The sequence below is a fragment of the Capricornis sumatraensis genome, chromosome 11 (assembly GCF_032405125.1).
Source record: "Capricornis sumatraensis isolate serow.1 chromosome 11, serow.2, whole genome shotgun sequence".
Classification (NCBI taxonomy): domain Eukaryota; kingdom Metazoa; phylum Chordata; class Mammalia; order Artiodactyla; family Bovidae; genus Capricornis; species Capricornis sumatraensis.
Window position 1 is genome coordinate 49,962,596 of NC_091079.1, and position 21,357 is coordinate 49,983,952.

Sequence of the window (21,357 nt, forward strand, 5' to 3'; positions counted from 1 at the left end):
TCTTTACTATGTTATCTGTAATAACAGGAAACAACATTGGCTTCTAGACACCCTGTATAAGTTTAAATATCTACATTTAAGCTTTAAAAATGAAAATAAATTATAAAAACAGATTTCTTTCCAATTTACAAAGTTTTCCTGCTCCTACATACTGTACAATACATTCAACAAAACTCTCAGCTCTCTGAGATTTATGGAGAAAATACTGACTCTTTACCAATAAGGAAAAAACATTTTTGCAATGCCTTTTGTTTTGAGGACTATGCTCAAATAAATACATTTAACACTGTAGTTAATTTTACTATTTTTTGAAAAATACCAAAAATTAGTAGTGCAACTTTTATTCTTTTAAATGCCTTCCCACTGTGTTTCTCTGTAAATGGTAGCCTAAGTAAATCAGCAGATAGGCAAAAGTACTTCATAAGGCCATGTGTGCTTTCTGTATAGAGACTAATTTCAGAAATCACACATACTCTAAGACCTATCTATAACAAAACTGCAGCATCAGGAGAGTAGCAACATGTATCTTCTGAAGAAAAGATGTGAGAATTTACTTTCAGAATATCCTTGAACATTCTAATATGATTTCCCCATCTTGTTTTTTAAAAACAATTTTTAAAAATCTCATGTCTTAATAAAATAAACTATGAAATTGCCTACCCCTTACTTAAGTGCCTAGCTTTCTGCTTGCCCAATATGAAGAAGGATGTAAACCGTTTTAGGGCTGTTTTAAAACTTTAAAAACAATCAACAAAAAAAATTCATTGCAGCCTAACTTAGTATAGAATCTAGTAAGGGAGTGGGGGCATTTCATCAGTCTTAGTAACAATCACAGTATGAGAGCTCTTGAAGTGCTGCCTGTAGCTGTGTAAGTACTCAAATATCTTCTTGCTTGTTCAGTCATGATAAGTTGGTCTTCTGTCTTCCCATAAACCACTGTTTCCCATTCACAAGTTGACTAGGAAGGAAATATTAATAGTGATGTGAAAACTGCTAAGAAAACTATCCATTCTACTTCACAATTAAGACTTTTAAAAAATCAATTAATTGATTGGATATTTGATAATTACTATAAAATGTTTTTTACAATGGCATTGTGATTCTTTTTAAATAATGATGTTTCAAAATCATATATTAAAATGTTTATGATCAATTGTTAGTCAATGTTTTAGCAATATACAGGCCTGTGAAGGCAGTTTGAAAGTTCTATTTCCATAGCTGCCCCTCAAATCAATTCCAGTTTATTTTTAAATTGGAGTATATAGTTGCTTTACAAAATCAGTCTGAGCACAGAAATATCAGTCTTTACTGCTTCAAAGTTTTGCAAAAGATTTAAAGAGGATATAATGTCAAAAAATGAACCGAGAATGCTTTATGTCTTGCAAACTAAGAAAAATAACACAAAGTCAAGTTTACATTTGTTGTCCTCTATTATCAAGGTTACTACTGTATAGGTATGACCTCCTATGAAATAAATTTTCCTGAAAAGTTCTGTGTTAAACACTGGTAAATCAGATCACGCTAAATGGATTCAGAGAATGTGCTGCACGGCTCTGTGAGGAGCAGCGGCTCAATAAGGAGAGGAGGCCCCACACAGCTGACTGCCAAAGATGTTTTCAAGGAATGCTTGAATGTCAGGAACGCTAGTTCTGCAACCTTTGTGGCGTAAAGAAGAGAACTTTTTCCTCAGTGACCTCTCAAATTCTCTAGGTTGAATTCTTAAGATACAGTAAAAAATTTTCCAGCTTTCATTTGCAGCGACATAATGGCTGCACAGTATCTGAAAAAAACCATTTTGTTTTACCACTATGAGCCAGAAAGTTCACTGGAAACCATTATACCAACAAAATCAAGTTGAAACTGCTTCCAACCACTTACCCTTTAAAAGCTGCAATTTGGGCTACAATTATTTATTACAGAAGAAGAGGTGCCAGAAGTAGATTTAGGTATTTTTAGTTTAAGAATGAAACAGTGCTTAAGAAATCACCAGGAGAGTCCCCAGTTGTAATTCCAGGTGTTTACTTTATATGTGCCCTGATGAGTGAGTCTCTCAGAAACCCAAATCTAGTTTGAGTGACAAAACAATGGTGAATGTCTAGTTACTATTATAGTCAATTTTGAATTTAAAAGAAAAAGTATGATTTGTGATCAGTAGGTCCAAAGTGATAACTGAATACACAACAACAAAAGTCACTGAAAGAAATTTATAAATTCATACCTGAAGATTCTTTTCCAATGTGACAACTTTGGAAGTGTTAGGGTTTGGTTTCTTTTTATTAAGTGTATATGTTTTGTTGGTTGAATTTATATCTTGTTTTTCAGGAGTCAAGTTGCACCTATTGTCATGTATTTCCAATAATGGTATCATTAATAAAGATGTTGTAAATATATTTTCTGACTAAGAGAAAAAAGAAAGAGGAAAATAAAATAACTAATTCAAAAATGGAGACGAACAGAAGGACTAAGGAGTAAGTGGTAGTGGAAATCCTGTGCATGTCCCTCCAAGGAAGCTTTCACTCCGATGAAATTTCTAGCAATGTAGCGAAATTAAATATTTAAAAGGTGAACCAAAGATAAACATTGAAATTTCAAGCTTTGAGGACTACCACTCTTTGACATCATAAGAGAGCTAACTTCTCTCAAAACAAAAAACAAATATAAAAAGCAAGGATGTGAATGAAATATTCTCTACAGTTAACTGTTTCTCTCTGAATTAGGCTGAACACCACCAATGGAAACCCTCTATGATCTCTAATGAATTAACCACACAATGAGTAAAGCACAAGAACCACTAGAGCTTAAAGTAACCATCTTAATATAAGGAAAATCCTTTACAAACCTGCAAGTCTGAAAGGTCTTCATTTAACAGTTGAGTACCTGGTTCTTCTTTTTCCCAATTATCTAAGATTAGTGATTTTCTGACCTTCTTGACAGAAGCGGTATGCTAGAATGAATAATTTACAATAGGGACATTATGGCCAAGTCACTGGAACATGATAAAGACTTTTATCAACACAATACTAAAAGATCACCTCTTGCTTGCAGCTTTTGTAAGCAGGTTCATCTTCCTCTTTGAGGAATATGTCTCTTCCAGTTTCTTCTTTTAAAACTTCCCGAATATCTTCTTCCAAGAAGGCAAGTGGCTGTGACTAAATTATTTTTAAAAGGGGTTTTAAAAAGCCTTTTATAGCACTTCCTTTTTTCTCCCCATATATAGAAACCCAACTTTTATACTTTTTCATTATTGGCATAATTTTCTCCCAGCCCCTATAGACATATAAGTTGAATAAATTAACTAATCCATTGAATGGCAAAAATAATACTACACATTGCAAGCACTGAATGAAGTGCGCCACTTCCTTCATGGCAAGGCACTAAATAAAAGTCTTCCCTTGGGGGAACCCATTATAGCTCCTGCTTCAATCAGGAGCTTCAGAATTTAAAAAAAAAGAGATTACTTCCCTATTTTTACATAAAAATAGCAAACACAGAATAAATTTGGGCGACAGTAGCTCTCCGTATCCTATTTTTATTGTAGTTATTATACAGTGTGTAATTACTAGTTTGCATGTTTGTCTAACCACTACATATGTAAGCTGTATAAGAGCTTTTTCTTCTGTATACATCTCTCCACATCTAGCCTTAAGCTTAGAGCTGAGTCGGTGTTCAGGAAGCATGCGTGTGTGCATGTGTGTCTGTGGCTGTCTATGTGTGTACTGGAGTGTGGGAAGGGAGAATACAAAAAAAAAACTTGAATGTGGGCTGAATGATGAAATAGTCTCAAAATATTATTCATTTATCTTTCTATCAAATAACTACAGAAAGTCACTCAGTCACGTCCAACTCTCTGAGATCCCGTGAACTATGAAGTCCATAGAATTCTCCAGGAAAGAATACTAGAGTGGGTAGCTGTTCCCTTCTCCAGGGGATGTTCCCAACCCAGGGATCAAACCCAGGTCTCCAGCATTGCAGGCAGATTCTTTACCATCTGAGCCACCAGGGAAGTCCTCAAATAACTAAGCATACTATATAATTCAGAAAAAAATGTAAATTATATTAAGACCTACCATAGGTCTTAAGATCTACCATAACCAAGACCTGTTTAAAAAAAAAAAGCAATCTAAGCTCCACTAAACCAAAGAACAAACTGGCAGCGTGTAATGACCAGCAGCTTACATTCCCAGTCAACAAAGTTAGAGAGAATAGCATCCATACATAAACGAGATTTCACAGTACTTACAAAAATTTTTAAATGGAAACAATGTTTAAAGTGTTTTCATCTATAGCCTGAGACATGCAGGAATTATGTGAGTATTTCTCTGTGTTGCTCTAAGAGCTCTTGTTTTAAGGATTACGTTTCACAAAGAACACAGGTTATGTGTTCTTAAAAAGGAATCTGAAATCCGTTCTTTCGCCTGTAAGAATGCAAGTGCCCTAAGATGTGGTGCATATATAATGGAATACTACTCAGCCATTAAAAAAGAAAGAAAACATCGTATACAGGAACACTGATGGACTCAAGAGATTATCATACTAAGTCAAAGCAGACAGAGAAAGGGAAATACCATATGATATCACTTACATATGGAATCTAAAATATGACACAAATGGGCTTATGTATGAATCAGAAACAGACTCACAAAGATAACAGACTTGTGGTTGCCATGGAGGAAGAGGGGTTGGAGGGGGAAAGACTAGGAATCTGGGGTTGGCAGATGCAAACTATTATATATAGAAAGGATAAAAAACAAGATATAGCACATGGGACTATAAAATTATTCAATATCCTGTAATAAACCATAATGGAAAAGAATATGAAAAAGAATGTATATATATGTAACTGAATCACTTTGCTGTACATCAGAAATTAACCTGACATTGTAAATTGATTATACTTCAGTTTAAAAAAAAAAAAAGGAATACAAGTGTCCGAGAAAGCCAAAATCTAAGAAGTACATCTGATCCATAGTAAGATATGAAAGAAATCTCAGTGGTTAGCACACAGCAGGTGCTCAGTAAACAACTGGAGGAATGAAGTCAGCTTGCTGCAAATGAGCCTGCAGATATTTTAGAAATTTTACTTGCAAAACCTATACTTTCCTTTTATCTTAAATTTTTTATGAAAACAACCTATTTTGGCAATGGATAAATTCTTCCCAAACATGAACAAACTGATAGGGACTTTAGATACCTGAATCCTAATTTCTTGTGCATTATTATTAAAATAAATATTTTGATTCAAAGTATATGTTGGCGAAATGACCCTGAGGAACTGTCAGAATTTTTCAAATGTTTTCAAATTATTGCTTATTTTTAGAATTCTCAATTAGGCCCTACACCCTTATAAAGGCAGGAACCACACCTGATATGTTTAACATTACATCCCCAAAAGACTAGCCCAGCAGCTGGCACCCCAGGAGGCACTCAGTCAGTATTTGTCAAATTAATGGGTTTTTTTTCAATGAGTAAAAAATCGCTGAAATAAACTAGTTAAATCAACTAGGTAAGTCCATACAATGGAACAGTACAAAAACATGAATGCAATTTATAAATTTAAAAAGGTTACCAAAAAGTACATAATGTGATCCCACTATTATTATGTATATGCATAAAAACTAAGAAGTTTAGAGAACACTAAAGTTTTTTTTTTTAATAGCAGTATATGGAGCTAAGTGGCAAAAAGACCTGATCAATCCTATTATGTACCCTCTAAAACAGTATTTCAAAATAAGGAAAAGACTAGAACATTTGAGTGCGATACATGCTTTTTCGTAGAAAATTGATCAAGTAAACCAGAATTTATTAACTGATTTATATAACTAAAGTACCCTAGAAATGGCCATTTTAAAAATCATATTTTATTTCTAATGTACCTAATTTGTCAGTAATCTATATCTGCCTAGAATCAGAATGCTCATGGCTCACCTAAGGTACTTCAACATTGACAATATATATATGAAAGTACCTGCCTAAACTATTCTTATAAGATTTGCCACCTCTATTCACGTACTACTACTGTTACCCATCATTATTAAAATAAAATAGCAGCAACTAAGCACATACTACTTGAATCCTAGTACCAGCCCCTTAATTTCTATTATCTACCTTCATAAATAACCTGCTGGGGTGTTTTGTAATATCCACTGAATAGAAGAGGAAACTGAGCCTTAAAGAGGTATCGTGATCAGTTTCATAAATATAACTAGGAATGTGCTTATGTAATTTTGTTGTTTAAATCGTGTCCGACTCCTTGTGACCCCATGGACTGTGTAGCCCACCAGGCTCCTCTGTCCATGGGATTTCCCAAGCAAGAATACTGGTGTAGGTTGCCATTTCCTTCTCCAGTGCTTATGTATATCAAAATATTAAAATTATTTTATTATACTGTAGGTAACTGCTACTGCAACTACTAAAAGGTAGGTTTTAGTATTAAGAAATGAGTTCTACTGATACTTGATTTGCTTTCTCTGGATGACATAAAGAAAGTGTAAATTCAAAACCAGCCAAGCAAGGGTTTATTTACAAGGAAAAAGATTAACACAAATTCAAACGTATAGGAGGTAAGTCTTTTTAATCCAGTTCATTGAACATCTTTTTTAAATGTTAAAAATCAAGGATAAAAAAATCAAAATTTGTCTTATTAATATTAGGAACGTTTTTAAAAATAAAAGGAGTATACACACCACAATTTTAAGAGGTCCATATTTTTTCTCCTGAGCAGCAAGCGCATTCTTAAAAGGAGTAGGAGTCCTTGGTGTGGTACCCAATAAGGATCTTCTAATAGTAGGTGTTCTAAACCTGTCCAGATATTTTTATTATAGTCAAAATTTGATTTCATGTAAGTTAAGGAAGACAAAGCCATCATAAAAGCACACACTGAATGTTTCTGGTATATATACATGCTTTATATATACATGCTTTAAATATTCCAAGACTTTTAAAATTTGCCTGCCTAAACTATTCTTATTCCAATCATCTTAAAACAGAAAAAAGATTAATGTAGAAATAAGTACTAAAAATGTTATTTGCTTAAGATCAAACTTCTATACCACCTTTAGCTGATTTCTAGTCTCCTAGGGATAAAATTCAAGGTTATGATTTTTTTAAATTCTAAATCTCATAGGAAAAGGATTATGATATACATATAAATGGACAAAAAGTTAATCTACTTTTGAAACTGCTTCCCATTTTCTTCAACACAATTACTTAGTATCTACTTACCCTACATTTTCCTTTTGATCTTTGGGGGTTGTTTCCTTATGAAGAGGAGTTGTAATGAGAACCTTCTGCCCACAAATAGGGGTTGATGTGAATGAAGGATTTTCTATATTAATTTGTTCATTTCCAGGACATGTGTTGAAAAACTAAAAAAGAGAGTGTAGAGACAATTTCTAAAATGTAAAAATCCTACACAAATATCAAACTGTTTAAATTTTCAAGTTATTTCTCCATTCCTTTCTGGAAAAGATACCAATAATAATATATTTACATTCCACTCTATAAAAATAAAGTTCCACTAGAGCAGGAAATTTTGTTTTGTTCATTGCTGCTTCCCCAGCTCTTAGAACAGTGTTTAACACCTAACAGGTAATCCAAAAATAGCTATTTAACAAAAATCCAAAAGTAACAAAACACAATAAAAAATTTCCAAACAGTATATCTTATCAAATGAGAATCTATAGAAGCCATAACTAGCTGCTTTGCTAAAGGTAAGCTTTGTACAATGGTATAACTGAAAAAAAGTTTTATGATTTTATTAATAAATGATCTTAAATGCTCCTTTCTATAAGAACATAGAGAACTCAGAGTAAGTTTGTGGTGTGCTGTGCTTAGTCGCTCAGTTGTGTCCGACTCTTTGCGACCCCATGGACTATAGCCTGCCAGGCTCCTCTGTCCATGGGGATTCTCCAGGTAAGAATACTGGAGTGGGCAGCTTATCCCTTCTCCAGGGATCTTTCCAACCCAGGGATCAAACCCAGGTCTCCCTGGGCAGATGAGCAAGCAGATGCTTTACTGTCTGAGCCACCAGGAAAGCCCAAGAATACTGGAGTGGGTAGCTTATCCCTTCTCCAGAGGATCTTCCCGGCCCAGGAATTGGACTGGGATCTCCTGCATCGCAGGCAGACTCTTTACCAGCTGAGCTACCAGGGAAGCCCCAGAATAAGTTTAACTAATAAGAAATACAGCTGTCTGGCAAATGTGCCTATTTAGAACACAGTTCAGAACCTTTGAGCAGCCAAAACTGGTATCACAGAGTCTATTTTCCAAATGACACAATTTACACATTGGATTTTAACTTACATACAATTGCAAAATACTAATTTATTTTTGTAGCCAACAGATTAGAAGCAATCATAAGAAAAAGTAAAACCTGCTTTAAGGCTGCTTATAACTGAAATGAGTTCTAGCTCTATCATTTCTGATGCCTGTAAGCCACAGGATAAAATCCAAGCTCTTTGCTATGGAATATACCTTCTTTATGGGCTTCCCAGGTGGCTCCAGTTGTAAAGAACCTGCCTGCCAATGCAGGGGATGCAGAAGATGTGGGTTCAATCCCTGGGTTGGGAAGATCCCCTGGAGGAGGAAACAGCAACCCACTCTAGTATTCTTGCCTGGAGAATCCCATCGACAGAGGAGCCTGGTGTACTACAGTCCACGGGGCACAGAGTCAGACACAACTGAAGCGACTTAGCACACCACAGCACAGCATACGGTTTTTATAATCATGCCTCAGCTTCTCAGCCACTTTCCATCTTAGAATTTACTCAACAAAAACTGCAGGCATGCAAAACTCCAAAAACAAAACTGCTAGTGTGCTCAACCCAGGTTCACTTTCCTCAGGACACTCTGCAACTCCTGAGGGTGCACTGGGGCAGGGGGCGGGGTGGTAAATTTTCAGAGAAAACAGTGGCTTTGTGGTCACTGCCAGATATTCATCTTCCCAGCATCAAAATATACCTCCAATATAACAGCCTCCAAGTTTACTTGGCCATTAAACTTCCTTCTTCTTCCATAAAACTTTTTCACCTCCGTCAATACACTTTAAACAAATACCAGCGTCATCTCTTTCTTACTGACCTTGGACAAGTTGCTTAACTTCTGAATTTCATTCTAACTACCTCCAGAGGTTTTCTGCAAGAGCATTAACTAAGAAACTATAAGAAAAGTGTTTAGCACACAGCCTGGAATATGGTGTTCATTAAGACAGACAGTATTATAAAATCAAAGAAAGAGTTTGCCCCAATATAAGTATCTGCTCCCCAAAAATATAACTACAGGAGAAAGCAGGTTAATTCCTGACATCCCTAGATGACCTTCTGACACATGAAATTCTTCTAAGAAGCAGTTGTCTAGGAATATATACCTGGTACTTCTTAAATAGTCAGTCAGGAAACTGGCTCTCTGTCTCAGTTCTGCCATTAGATAACTGTGGGCAAGGCATTTTCCCTTTCTGGGCCTACTTCCTGATGAGTTCTACAAACATGTGGAACTATGTATTTAAGACATCCCTTTCAGCTCTAAACACTGTAAGATAAAATGCAACTACTTCACTTCCTGGGATACTTTTCTGATTTATCCCAGCTCAGCACTCTCACACATCTGATTACAGTATACATTTTTATGTGTTACTAAAGCAATGAACTAGATGCTAGTATGGATATCCAAGATCCAATTCAATCGAGCTCACCAACAGTTGGAAACATGAACAGAAGCAACACAACTACCTGTGAAGGAGAAAATGGTAGTGTTTTCACCGGTGTGTGTTTTAGTGCTGTGTGACCACCGTCGTTGAATGAGCTGTCGCCAAGCTCACCGCCCGGGGACTGGCCCACTCGCATTCTTCTCTTCTTTCTGAGGATGGTTGGTGGAGTGCTAAACTTAGCCACACTTGGGGAGGTTAAAGGAACAGCCTCGCCGTCTGCCCCATTACAACCGTTTTTTTTCCCTTCGAGTACAAGACTGACGTTAAACTGACATTCCATGGCGCCTTCGCTGTGCTGAATTCGCATTAGTTTAACTGGCGTGGACTTGACAGGTGAAGCAGCAGCATCAGAAAGATCGAAGCTAGTAACATCACTCCATGCTACAGGATCCTGCAACAGATTAAATTCCTAACTAAAGTTATTAATATTATAACCTGGTTACATCTAGTCTTGAACATAGGATAATGATTTCCAGAGTTAATTGACTACCCATTTTTATCTATCAAAATAGGCTTTCCTTGGTTCATCCTTTTTTTTTTAAGCAAGACCATCTGAGAGGTACAGATTATGGTTTTACTACAACTCCAATTTGGAACATTTCAAAATAACGCTTCATCTAATTCAGTAGCTGAAGCTTATTACCGAAGTACTTCAAATGAAAGGAACAAATTACATTATTTTCATAAAACAGTATAGTTTGTCATAAAATTCCACATTCTATTCTATCAGAAAACTTTACTCTCTATTCTACATCTGCATAATCATTTGGTAACATGTACGGCTTCCCTGGTGGCTCAGATGATAAAGAATTTGTCTGAAATGCAGGAGACCTGGGTCAGATCCCTGAGTAGGGAAGATACCCTGGAGAACGAAATGGTAACCCATTCTAGTATTCTGGCCTGGAGAATCCCACGGACAGAGGAGCCTGGAGGGTTACAGTCCATGGGGTCGCAGAGTCAGAGACGACTAAGTGACTGACACACAAAAACACACATGGAGTATCTTCAAAGTGGTCACACACTGTGATTCAAAAATTCAATTTAACCTAAGGACATAATCATGATTTTGCACAAAGCTTTTTACACATATTCTATAATTTGTAATACTGAAAAAACAATACCAGACAAATGTCCAATAATAATAGTACATTGGGTAAATAAAATTTGCTACATTCATATGATAGAATACCATCAAACCATTTATATTCAAGTTTAAAAACAAGTTAAGAAAATAGGGACATGATCATGGTATAATGTGGGAAAAAAATTCACAAGCATTAGTGCACATCTGAGTTTAAAAAAACATGCATATGTTTTATATGTATAGAACAGAGCCTGAAAGGAAATACATCAAATTATTAACTCTAGATTTATGGAGGATTTTCATTTTCTTCTTTAATTTTCTCTACTTTCCAACTATCTCTAATATACAACTTGTATAATAAGTAAATACATATATTTTTTGCCAAAAAACACCACAAAATATCAGAACAAAATTAACCATGACATACAAGGTAATGTGCAACATAAAATTGGTGAGTATCCATTAAACTGTTTCTGAATATGAAACCATAAATCTAAAATTGAGCTTTTTGATAATTTCACAATTTCAAACTTACAGATTCAATAAGTTCAAGAGTTTCTGCAAATTCTGGGATGGTCTGTAGAGAGGACAGCACAGCGTTTGCCTCCACGGCCAGGAACTTTGTAGGTGAGTTCTGCTGAGCAGACACAGTCTGATTTTCACCCATACTGTAAAACTCACTAGCGTGCTCCTCGAGGCTATTTAGAGTATTAGACATGCTGTCATCCATGAGGAAACTACCAGGCCAGCTAGAAAAGCTTCCAGGTTGCTGAAAGTACAGAAGAAATTTGAAAATTACTTGTCATTCCCAACCTAAGCAAAAATGTGGATTTTAAGTATGAGTTTTTCTAGGAAAACATCCTTTACAACATTTCAGCTAAAAATATAGTAACAAATATACCATCTTTCCTTAAAATTGACCCAAAAGCTTTTTTCATTAAACCTCATGTTGACTATATTTCTTTTGTCTAACTCACATTTTTTTTAAACCTATAATGTCATGGTGAGATAAAACTAGTATGTATATACTACAAAATAAGGTCCAAACTCCTAGAATCTGACTTTTCTGTACTTTTCAAACTTCATCTCCCAACACAAGCCCTCTTCCCAGGGAATACGGAATAACCCAACTGTAGTACCTGCAGCTCCCGGTAAGTTTTGGTCTTTTACCCTAGAAAAAGGGAGCATTCTCTTTATCTAGAAGGCTCAAAGTACTGACCAGGAAAAATTCCTATTCCTCATTCAAGATACAGTTCAAATACTGGGAAGTACTCCATCCTATTATACAATATTAACTGCTCTGTTTATAATAATGTCCAAGTTCATCTCTTTTGCTAATATATATTCACTGTCTGTCTTTCAAGACTAAGCTCAAATAGGAATTCTTCCGGGAACCCTTCTGACTACCTAAATCTCAATCTTCTATGAACTCCCATAAAACTGTGTGACTTACTTTATCATACTGTTTCCCCACTGCAAAGTAAATCCTTTGAATTCAGGGACTGTGCCATTTTTCCTGATCTTGCTAGAGATGTACACTGGCCAATTTACTTATCCTTAGAGCCTAGTTTTCTAGTGTCTCATAACAAAAAACAAGAAGTGAGATCTTGAAGACCCATGGTTAAGAAACAATACATAATCTGAGAACTGTTAAGAATGGCAGATTCTAAGAGCTTCCATCATTAGGAAAAAAAAGGTTTTTTTCCTTTTTCTTTTCTTTTGGTTATCTATATTAGACAACGAATGTTCACTAAACTTAACAATATGTAAGTAAAATCATGATGCTGTACACATTAAGCTTATACAGAGCTATACTTAATTATATCTCAAAAAAATAGGAAAAAAACAAGAAGCAACAGGATGTAAAGTGTAGAGTATGGTCCAAAGAACCCTCTGCGGTGATGAAAATGTTCTACACTGGAGGCTGCTCAACATGGGTGCCACCAGCCATAAGAGCAACAACAATGTGGCTAGTGCAACTGAGGAGCTGAATTTTAAAATTTTGAATTAAATGTGGCTGAAGCATCACTACGAACAAAGCTAGTGGATGTGATGGAATTCCAGTTGAGCTATTTCAAATCCTGAAAGATGATGCTGTGAAAGTGCTGCAACTCAATATGCCAGCAAGTTTGGAAAACTCAGCAGTGGCCATAGGACTGGAAAAGGTCAGTTTTTATTCCAATCCCCAAAAAAGGCAATGCCAAAGAATGCTCAAACTACTGCACAATTGCACTCATCTCACACGCTAGTAAAGTAATGCTCAAAATTCTCCAAGCCAGGCTTCAGCAATGTGTGAACCATGAACTTCCTGATGTTCAAGCTGGTTTTAGAAAAGGCAGAGGAACCAGAGATCAAATTGCCAACATCCACTGGATCATGGAAGAAGCAAGAGAGTTCCAGAAAAACATCTATTTCTGCTTTATTGACTATGCCAAAGCCTTTGACTGTGTGGATCACAATAAAGTGTGGAAAATTCTGAAAGAGATGGGAATACCAGACCACCTGACCTGCCTCTTGAGAAACCCATATGCAGGTCAGGAAGCAACAGTTAGAACTGGACATGGAACAACAGACTGGTTACAAATAGGAAAATGAGTCCGTCAAGGCTGTATATTGTCACCCTGCTTATTTAACTTATATGCAGAGTACATCATGAGAAACGCTGGGCTGGAAGAAGCCCAAGCTGGAATCAAGACTGCTGGGAGAAATATCAATAACCTCAGATATGCAGATGACACCACCCTTATGGCAGAAAGCAAAGAAGAACTAAAGAGCCTCTTGAGGAAAGTGAAAGTGGAGAGTGAAAAAGTTGGCTTAAAGCTCAACATTCAGAAAATGAAGATCATGGCATCCGGTCCCATCACTTCATGGCAAATAGATGGGCAAATAGTGGAAACAGCGTCAGACTCTATTTTGGGGGCTCCAAAATCACTGCAGATGGTGACTGCAGCCATGAAATTAAAAGACACTTACTCCTTGGAAGAAAAGTTATGACCAACCTAGACAGCATATTCAAAAGCAGAGACATTACTTTGCCGACAAAGGTCCGTCTAGTCAAGGCTATGGTTTTTCCAGTGGTCATGTATGGATGTGAGAGTTGGACTGTGAAGAAGGCTGAGCGCCAAAGAATTGATGCTTTTGAACTGTGGTGTTGGAGAAGACTCTTGAGAGTCCCTTGGACTGCAAGGAGATCCAACCAGTCCATTCTGAAGGAGATCAGCCCTGGGATTTCTTTGGAAGGAATGATGCTAAAGCTGAAACTCCAGTACTTTGGCCACCTCATGCAAAGAGTTGACTCATTGGAAAAGACTGATGCTGGGAGGGATTGTGGGCAGGAGGAAAAGGGTACGCCAGAGGATGAGATAGCTGGATGGCATCACTGACTTGATGGACTTGAGTCTGAGTGAACTCTGGGAGTTGGTGATGGGCAGGGAGGCCTGGCGTGCTGCGATTCATGGTGTCGCAAAGAGTCGGACACGACTGAGCGACTGAACTGAACTGAACTGAATAGCTACCATATCTTAGAGAACATATTGCTCAGTCCATTGGAAGCACTCAAGAAACAGTACCTGTTACTATTAAAATTAAAAATCACTAGAATGTAGTACATATTTACAATAGCAAAATGTTAAGTCTCAAGTTAAGGTGAAAAAATAACTTTCCAAGACTGTTTCAAAACAAGTTCCATCTATTTTAAAGAGTCCTATAAATAAAAGAAATTAAAGCAATCTTATTTCACTAGTGTAGCCACTTTCTGAGTTTACAATCACTTTTTGGAGATAACTTCCAAACCATATACATGTCAACTTAGTTTTCAGGCAGGAAAAAGATTCAAAGAGGGAGCTTACTAGGGCCCACTGGCAAAACCATAAATTTTTTTGTAATCACATACATCTGATTCTGAATACCTAGCAATTAATTTGCAGAGTTAATACAAGGATTACCAGGAATACATCTAGCACATCTACAAGAGTGGAATATAATGAATACTCAGAAAAATGGCAATCATTATTACCACATAATTGTCTAGAATACTTTATATGAATATAGATTCTGTTATACTGGATGCAGCAATTTCCCTCTAAAATTGCCTATCTCCTTATACAACCAGATCTTTATAACAGTGGATTTTAGATAGCAAGTTTGAAAAAAAAAATAATTAGTAACTTTCTTCCTTTTTAATGCAAAATAGCAATTCTTTTAATTGTATTTTCCTATTAAATTACAAAATTACACTATTATCAAAAATTTTAAATGTGCTTAAACCTGAATATATTATCTATAAATGTGGGCCCTCTAATCATGGTTATTTATTTGCAGTTTCTTAATAAAACTGAAATTAAGTATACTTCAGGTATTCCTGTTTGCCCATGGTATTTGTAGTTGCAAAACAAAAATTACTTTTCCCATGGTATTCATCTCATTTACTACAAGTAACAAATTTCATTTTTATTAATACCATCTGAAATGATTTAAAGACATCACCAGTTGCCTCATAATACTATTTCAAGCCCTGAGGTTATTCTATTTAGTAATTTTGTATTAGTCCCCAGTCACTCTAAATATATTGTCCCCTGACTCTGCCCCAGATCAAGAAAAACACTTTCCTAAATGTAAAAAAATCCCAGGATATTAAACTTTCAAAACTGTCATTTAAATACAAATGTTTTTTCTTCCTAACACAGCCTGTTTAACTTAGCTAGAATCATTATCATTTATCCTGATTAAATACTCATAGTTATTCTCATCAACCAAATCTCAGACAATACTTTTCATATCTGGTAATCAAAACCCACTTCCATTGAAAGATTTCTTTAGACAGCATAAAACCTAAATCTTTCCTTTTCCTATATTTAAAACATTACTTTTTCCAATTTACTGAATTTGTGTTCTAATACAGTAGACAAGAAAACATTTTCAAATGGAGAATAAAAATAATTCTGAAGTACAGAAATCTCTCTACATATCTAATTAAATTCCTTAAGTTTCTTTTTTTTTTCCTATTAAGGCCATTATCATATGGAATGTCTAACAGAAAATAAAGCCTAATCTAATCCACACATTTTCACAAATACACATATTGAAGATTATACCTTGTTTGTTTGATATTATTCAAGAACCATCTTAATACAAAACACTGTAAAGTATGTTCCAAGAGATGCATATCAAAAACAGGCAACTTCAAAGTTGCAAATTAGAAAAACTATTTTCAGTCCATACTAAAATCTGAAATCACAATGAATATGCTTTCCATTTGCTGGCATACAAAAGTCAGTGCTGATTAAAACTATAAAAGCATATAAAGCACATAAAAGAGTCTAACAATAAAATAAAACACTTTAGATTATTTCTTACTGATGGAACTCGTTTTCTTCTAACTTCATTCTCAGCCGACATAAGAAGCAACTCAAGTTCCTTTATTTTTTTTTCCTTATCAGGATCTTCATCTACAAAAGGTTGCTAAAATAAGTTAAGCAAAAGAGAAAAAACAGATTATTTACAAAATTGCTTTTTTATTATTAATGTTCTAAGTTTTATTTTCTTCTATGCAACATAAAGTCTATCCTCTCTAATAAAGCTTAATACTACAAAATCCCAAATACTCAGTATCACACTTCTTCTGGGACCTAAAGAGGTGCTGGTAAATATTTTCAATTTAACAGAAAAGAATTGGGAAATTTAAATGCATGAAAAAACTTACACTGTATCATCTAATCAATTTAAAATTTTACATGTGGAATTTATTTTAATTTATTGAATCTGAATATATACATTCTACCCAGTTTAGTAAAAATATGTTCATGCATAACTTGAATGTTCTAAGTTGGAAGAATGAAAGAACCACCTCACTAGTGTTGTGAACTACTTTACATTGGTACAGTTTATATTTCTCAAACACACTTAAAAACTTTCTCCTTTAATGCTATAATACTCAAAATAAGTAGATCAGATAGTATTGCTTTTGGCGAAATTTTATAGATGAGCAACAGGCACTATTAGAATTTGAAAATGTTTGAGTGTTTCCTTTGGGGTTTGGTTTTGTTTTTCAATAAATAAAAAGTTACCTGAATAAAGGCAGAAGCAGCCTGAACATGTTCTACACAATTGCCTTCAGATGATACATACTGATAGCCTGGGATCTAAAAAAGTAATTTAAAATTAATATCATTAATATCATACATATAACACTATAAATTTTTAAAAATCTGAGGCAAAGCACAAAAACTGAATAAGATATCAACGTGGAAAAGTCAGTATCTCTGTCAACTTTGAGTATTTACACATATAGTAATTTCTTAATAGCTACATCTTATTCTTAAAATCTATTGACTAAAAGGCATAACTTTATTAGCAAAGACCTATTTTCCCCTAAATGAAATATGAGAATTACTTGGGCTAGATTTATCACCCAATCAGTCTACTTATTATCTACAATATCTACCAAGTGTTTTTTAAAATCTGCTATTAAAGGATTGCTCTATCTCCTGGAGAAGACAAAAGAATTGTGTTTTATCATTCAGGGCAAAGGACTGATTGGCCCATATGAAGCACTTATGCAGCTGGAGACTAAAGCAAGTCTTCAGTATTCACATCTCCTACTCCTACCACCGCCCCCTCCATGCCAACCTCTGTATAGAAAGATATGAAAACAGAGGCTGCTTCTATTATTTGTCTCAGAAAAACAATCAGGATCACTTATGTATTTTTAATATTTTGACAACAGACAATGAATTATTCTGTCTCTTTTCTAAAGAATCTGTAATAAAATTTTTGAAGTTGCATGCAAATTTAGTGTGCAGTGGTAGGGAGAAATTTGAGAAGAACCTCATAAGATTTTTAAAACCTTAAAATCTAATAAATATATATAGGAAATTGTCTATCTTCCATAATGGCCTATGTAAATCAGTAATGGAAAAGCATTATGTATAACTTCTAACACAGAACTTAATTTTTACATTTGATTAATATCAGTTATTGCTCAACTTCCAATGAATTAGAAACATCTTTCTCAAACTTTTCATTTTAACCTGTGACAGTACTTCATACCAATCCATTTTCTTTCAAGTCAAAAGTAGAATTAGCTTTTCAGCAGTTTAAATGACTTGAACTATGCATACACAAATCTTTCAAGAATCATTAAAAGGTAAATAATTCTTAAAAGTGTAAGAAATACTCTCACATTTCAATATATTCTGATTGAGAGTATTAAACACTCAATTGGCCCCAAATAATTTAAAAAATTATCCTGTGAGTTAAAAAAAATAAATTTAAAGATAACTTTTAAGGCAGAAGCAGAATGTTTCAGTTTATGCTGCTGAAATCTAGGACTCTAAAGAAAAATGTAAACAAAAAGACAACAGAAATCTTAAGGTACTAAGTATCAGCAGATAACTGTACTGTCTTTGCAAGTTTTCCTATTTGTAAATTAAGATGTCACTACCTTTTTAAAGAGGTTCTTTGAAAATTATGTCTAAAAAAAAATAATGTCCATTTAGAAGAATAGTTAAATCTGGAATAAAATTAATAAAATTAAATACTAAGCACAGATTGTTAACCACAAGCCAATATTTTATCTTGCAGTAGATACTTTTAAGCCCTGACTTAATCTTTACATTCTATGTGACACAAATTAAGAACTGCTCAACATGAAAAATGGCACGACAGACAAGTAGACAGGGAAAAGGTAAAACAAAGCTCATGAAAACTCCTGATTTCTTGCAGGTAGGAAAATGCTTTGAAAGGAAAACAGCCTGCCCTATGATGAATGTGGGTAATCTGCAATGAACCTGTCTACACAAAGGCTGAATTCACTCAGTCAGCTAACTGATGAGGGAACAGCAAAGTTGAATGCCAAAGAACCAATTATTTGGTTCACCCCTAAATGATGGCTTGAAATATTTTTGACTGTTTTCCCCTTTAAACCATTATTTATATACACTCACCTCTTACAGGCAAGCTATCCTACAATTACACAAAAACAATTTTTAAAAGAAAACTATAATCGATATTAAAGCACAAATCATCGTTAGCTTTGAATCATGAAGATTCGGAGAATGATAGTTAGGAAATGTACATACTAAGTTTCGTAATTAGATACTGTAAAAATGATATATAAAAGGAAATATTTTAATGAATTTGTTCCCAAAATATCTATCAATCAAAACAGCAGAGATAAACTTCCACTAATGGAGAAAGAAATGGCAACCCACTCCAGTGTTCTTGCCGGCAGAATCCCATGGACAGAGCAGCCTGGCAGGCTACAGTCCATGGGGTTTCAAAGAGTCGGACATGACTTAGCGACTAAACAACAATAACAATGGTTTAACAGCTAGTAATGGTATATTTTTTCATTTTGGAGATTTAAATGTCTGTTTCTCTTAATATATTTTGTTTTTATCCTACTAAGAAACTAAACACCTTCCCATAGAGCAACTAAAGAAGATTTTTAAACAAAAAAGTATTAAAAATATGTGCCTGAACAGGTATGTAAAACTGATTCTGGGTTTGCAAATGGTCCATAGTTGCACAAGGTTTGTGTTGAAGTTTAGATGAAGATCGTTCTGATTTTATTCCATCTTGTAAGTAGCCTTCCTGCTCCACTTTTCTTCGCATAGTAGAATTCCAATGATTTTTGATAGAATTATCAGTCCTAAGAAATTAAAGTGTATATTTTAAAAAGAAAAAGAGGACTCCATAAATTTTTAACATCATATAAAGTATACAAAGTACTTAAATTTTTACAACTGGTAAAGTTAGATACTTTTCTGTATGTCTGTATATCAAATACACTTCTAAACACTGGAGATAAGGCAATAAGATAAAGTCCCAGCTCTCGTGGGGCTTACACCTTCACAGGAAGCATGGCAGCAGGGAAGGAGTAAAGAAAAGAAAAACAAAAAAATAAATAAGAAGAAAAACAGTGCAATGCAGATCATTTAAAGTAATAAGAGAAAATGAGTAACTATAGTAATTTTGATTTTGAGCAATTTTGAGGGGACAGGGAAGCTAAAATCTGAAGGACAAGAATGAACTAGTCATACAAGAACAGAAAAGAAAAATAAAAAAGAGCATTTCAGATAAAGAGCATAACAAGGGCAAAAGCCTTGAAGCCAAGACCAAATATGGTCATAAAAAGACAGAATCCCAGTATTCATCTTCACTTCTTATCATCAAAACACCTATGGAAGAAAAAATTCATTGGCTCCCCTTTGACCTAAGTCCCCCTAGTAAAAATGGAAGCCTTAACCTACAGCTACTTATAGTATACATTTTAGAAATACACAAACATTTACTGAGAACCTACTTTATGCTAAGCACTAAGCTACGTTCTATGGATAGTAAAAAGATGTATCAAACACTGAAAACATTAGAAGTTCCTCAACCAGCTTCAGTAACCTGGATAAAAAAACAACACTATGCTTTAATTTCTCTAAGACAAATATAGCAATGTTGCTCTGCATTATTTCACAAGTATATGAGGATTAATTAAGAATATATAGAATATAGTGCTCTATCTCCAAGTTTCATCAGGAAAGGAACTCAACTTTAGCTGACCTGATTCCAAGTTGTAAAACCACCTTCTAACAAAAAGATATGAGAAGTTTGTTTTTCCTTTACATAAAGCCAATAATTGACAACAGATGGGCACTCCAATTGCTAGGTAAATAAAGGATGAACTACATGAAATAAAATGGTGCTGTCAAGTCTTCTGACTTAGGACTAAATATTATCTTGAGAACCTACATATAATGGGTGGTATCTGCTTGGTTATATGGGTGAAAGGTGAGATTTCTCTTTTTTTTTTCAGTCTCTTATCAGATTGCCTATGATGGGCATCACATTCTGAGTTAATGTTTATTCAACAATAAAAGTATTTGATTTCTATTAAAAAAAGGATACATGTAAATGCATTTAATTAACTACTATGTACTATACAGAGACTACAACAATAAAAAACAAGTGCACACCTTCTGAGTGAGGAATGGATTTTCCCAAAATTGCTGGTCTACTGTACTGTAAATGGCTAGGAAGCATCTGAACCAATGCAATGTATAGTGTATATGTAGCCCATCACTGCTCCTGATGGAAACTCCATATTTTAGCCACATGGATATATATATACTACTTAGGATCTAAAGCATTAATTAAGAACTGAATTTTCTCTAATGCACTTTCAGAGCAATTTATTTCAGCCAGTGTATTTGTTATTCTCTGGTCTTATGCAAAGAATCCAACATGAAAGAAACCTCTTCAACTTAGATTCCATTACAGCTTAGTTTGTACAAAGACTGCTTGATTGGCACTAATATGTAACCATAATTTAGGGGAGTGCATTAAATGTTTACATAATCTAAAGGTCTATCATTTTGTTGCACAAATTACTGCTATAAAATATTTTGTTAAAAAAGTAATTACATCCCATCCCACAAAATGTACTACAAATATCACAAAGGGTTGCTTGTATTCTGCAGTCTAAATTTTAATTATAAATAAAAGTCATGGGGTACCTGTAAATATATTTAATAGTAACCATAATAAAGATCAAGTTTAAAGTACAGGAAAATATATA

At 34.6% G+C, this 21,357-nt stretch overlaps 1 protein-coding gene across 2 annotated transcripts in view; it reads right to left on the minus strand.

Annotated features, from left to right (window-relative positions):
* Positions 1-829: 829 nt before the first annotated feature.
* MYBL1 (MYB proto-oncogene like 1) overlaps positions 830-21,357 on the minus strand; it is a 34,945-nt gene continuing 14,417 nt past the window's right edge. The window contains exons 6-16 of one of the 2 annotated variants that reach the window (XM_068983738.1): positions 19,263-19,437; positions 16,853-16,927; positions 16,143-16,247; positions 11,323-11,556; positions 9,726-10,094; positions 7,222-7,364; positions 6,684-6,798; positions 3,033-3,149; positions 2,840-2,944; positions 2,219-2,398; positions 830-958 (exon numbers count right to left, since the gene is read on the minus strand). In XM_068983738.1, coding sequence (XP_068839839.1) covers positions 830-958; positions 2,219-2,398; positions 2,840-2,944; positions 3,033-3,149; positions 6,684-6,798; positions 7,222-7,364; positions 9,726-10,094; positions 11,323-11,556; positions 16,143-16,247; positions 16,853-16,927; positions 19,263-19,437 — 1,747 coding nt within the window. The remainder of the gene's footprint in view (positions 959-2,218; positions 2,399-2,839; positions 2,945-3,032; positions 3,150-6,683; positions 6,799-7,221; positions 7,365-9,725; positions 10,095-11,322; positions 11,557-16,142; positions 16,248-16,852; positions 16,928-19,262; positions 19,438-21,357) is intronic. The other variant, XM_068983739.1, reaches the window with a different exon arrangement.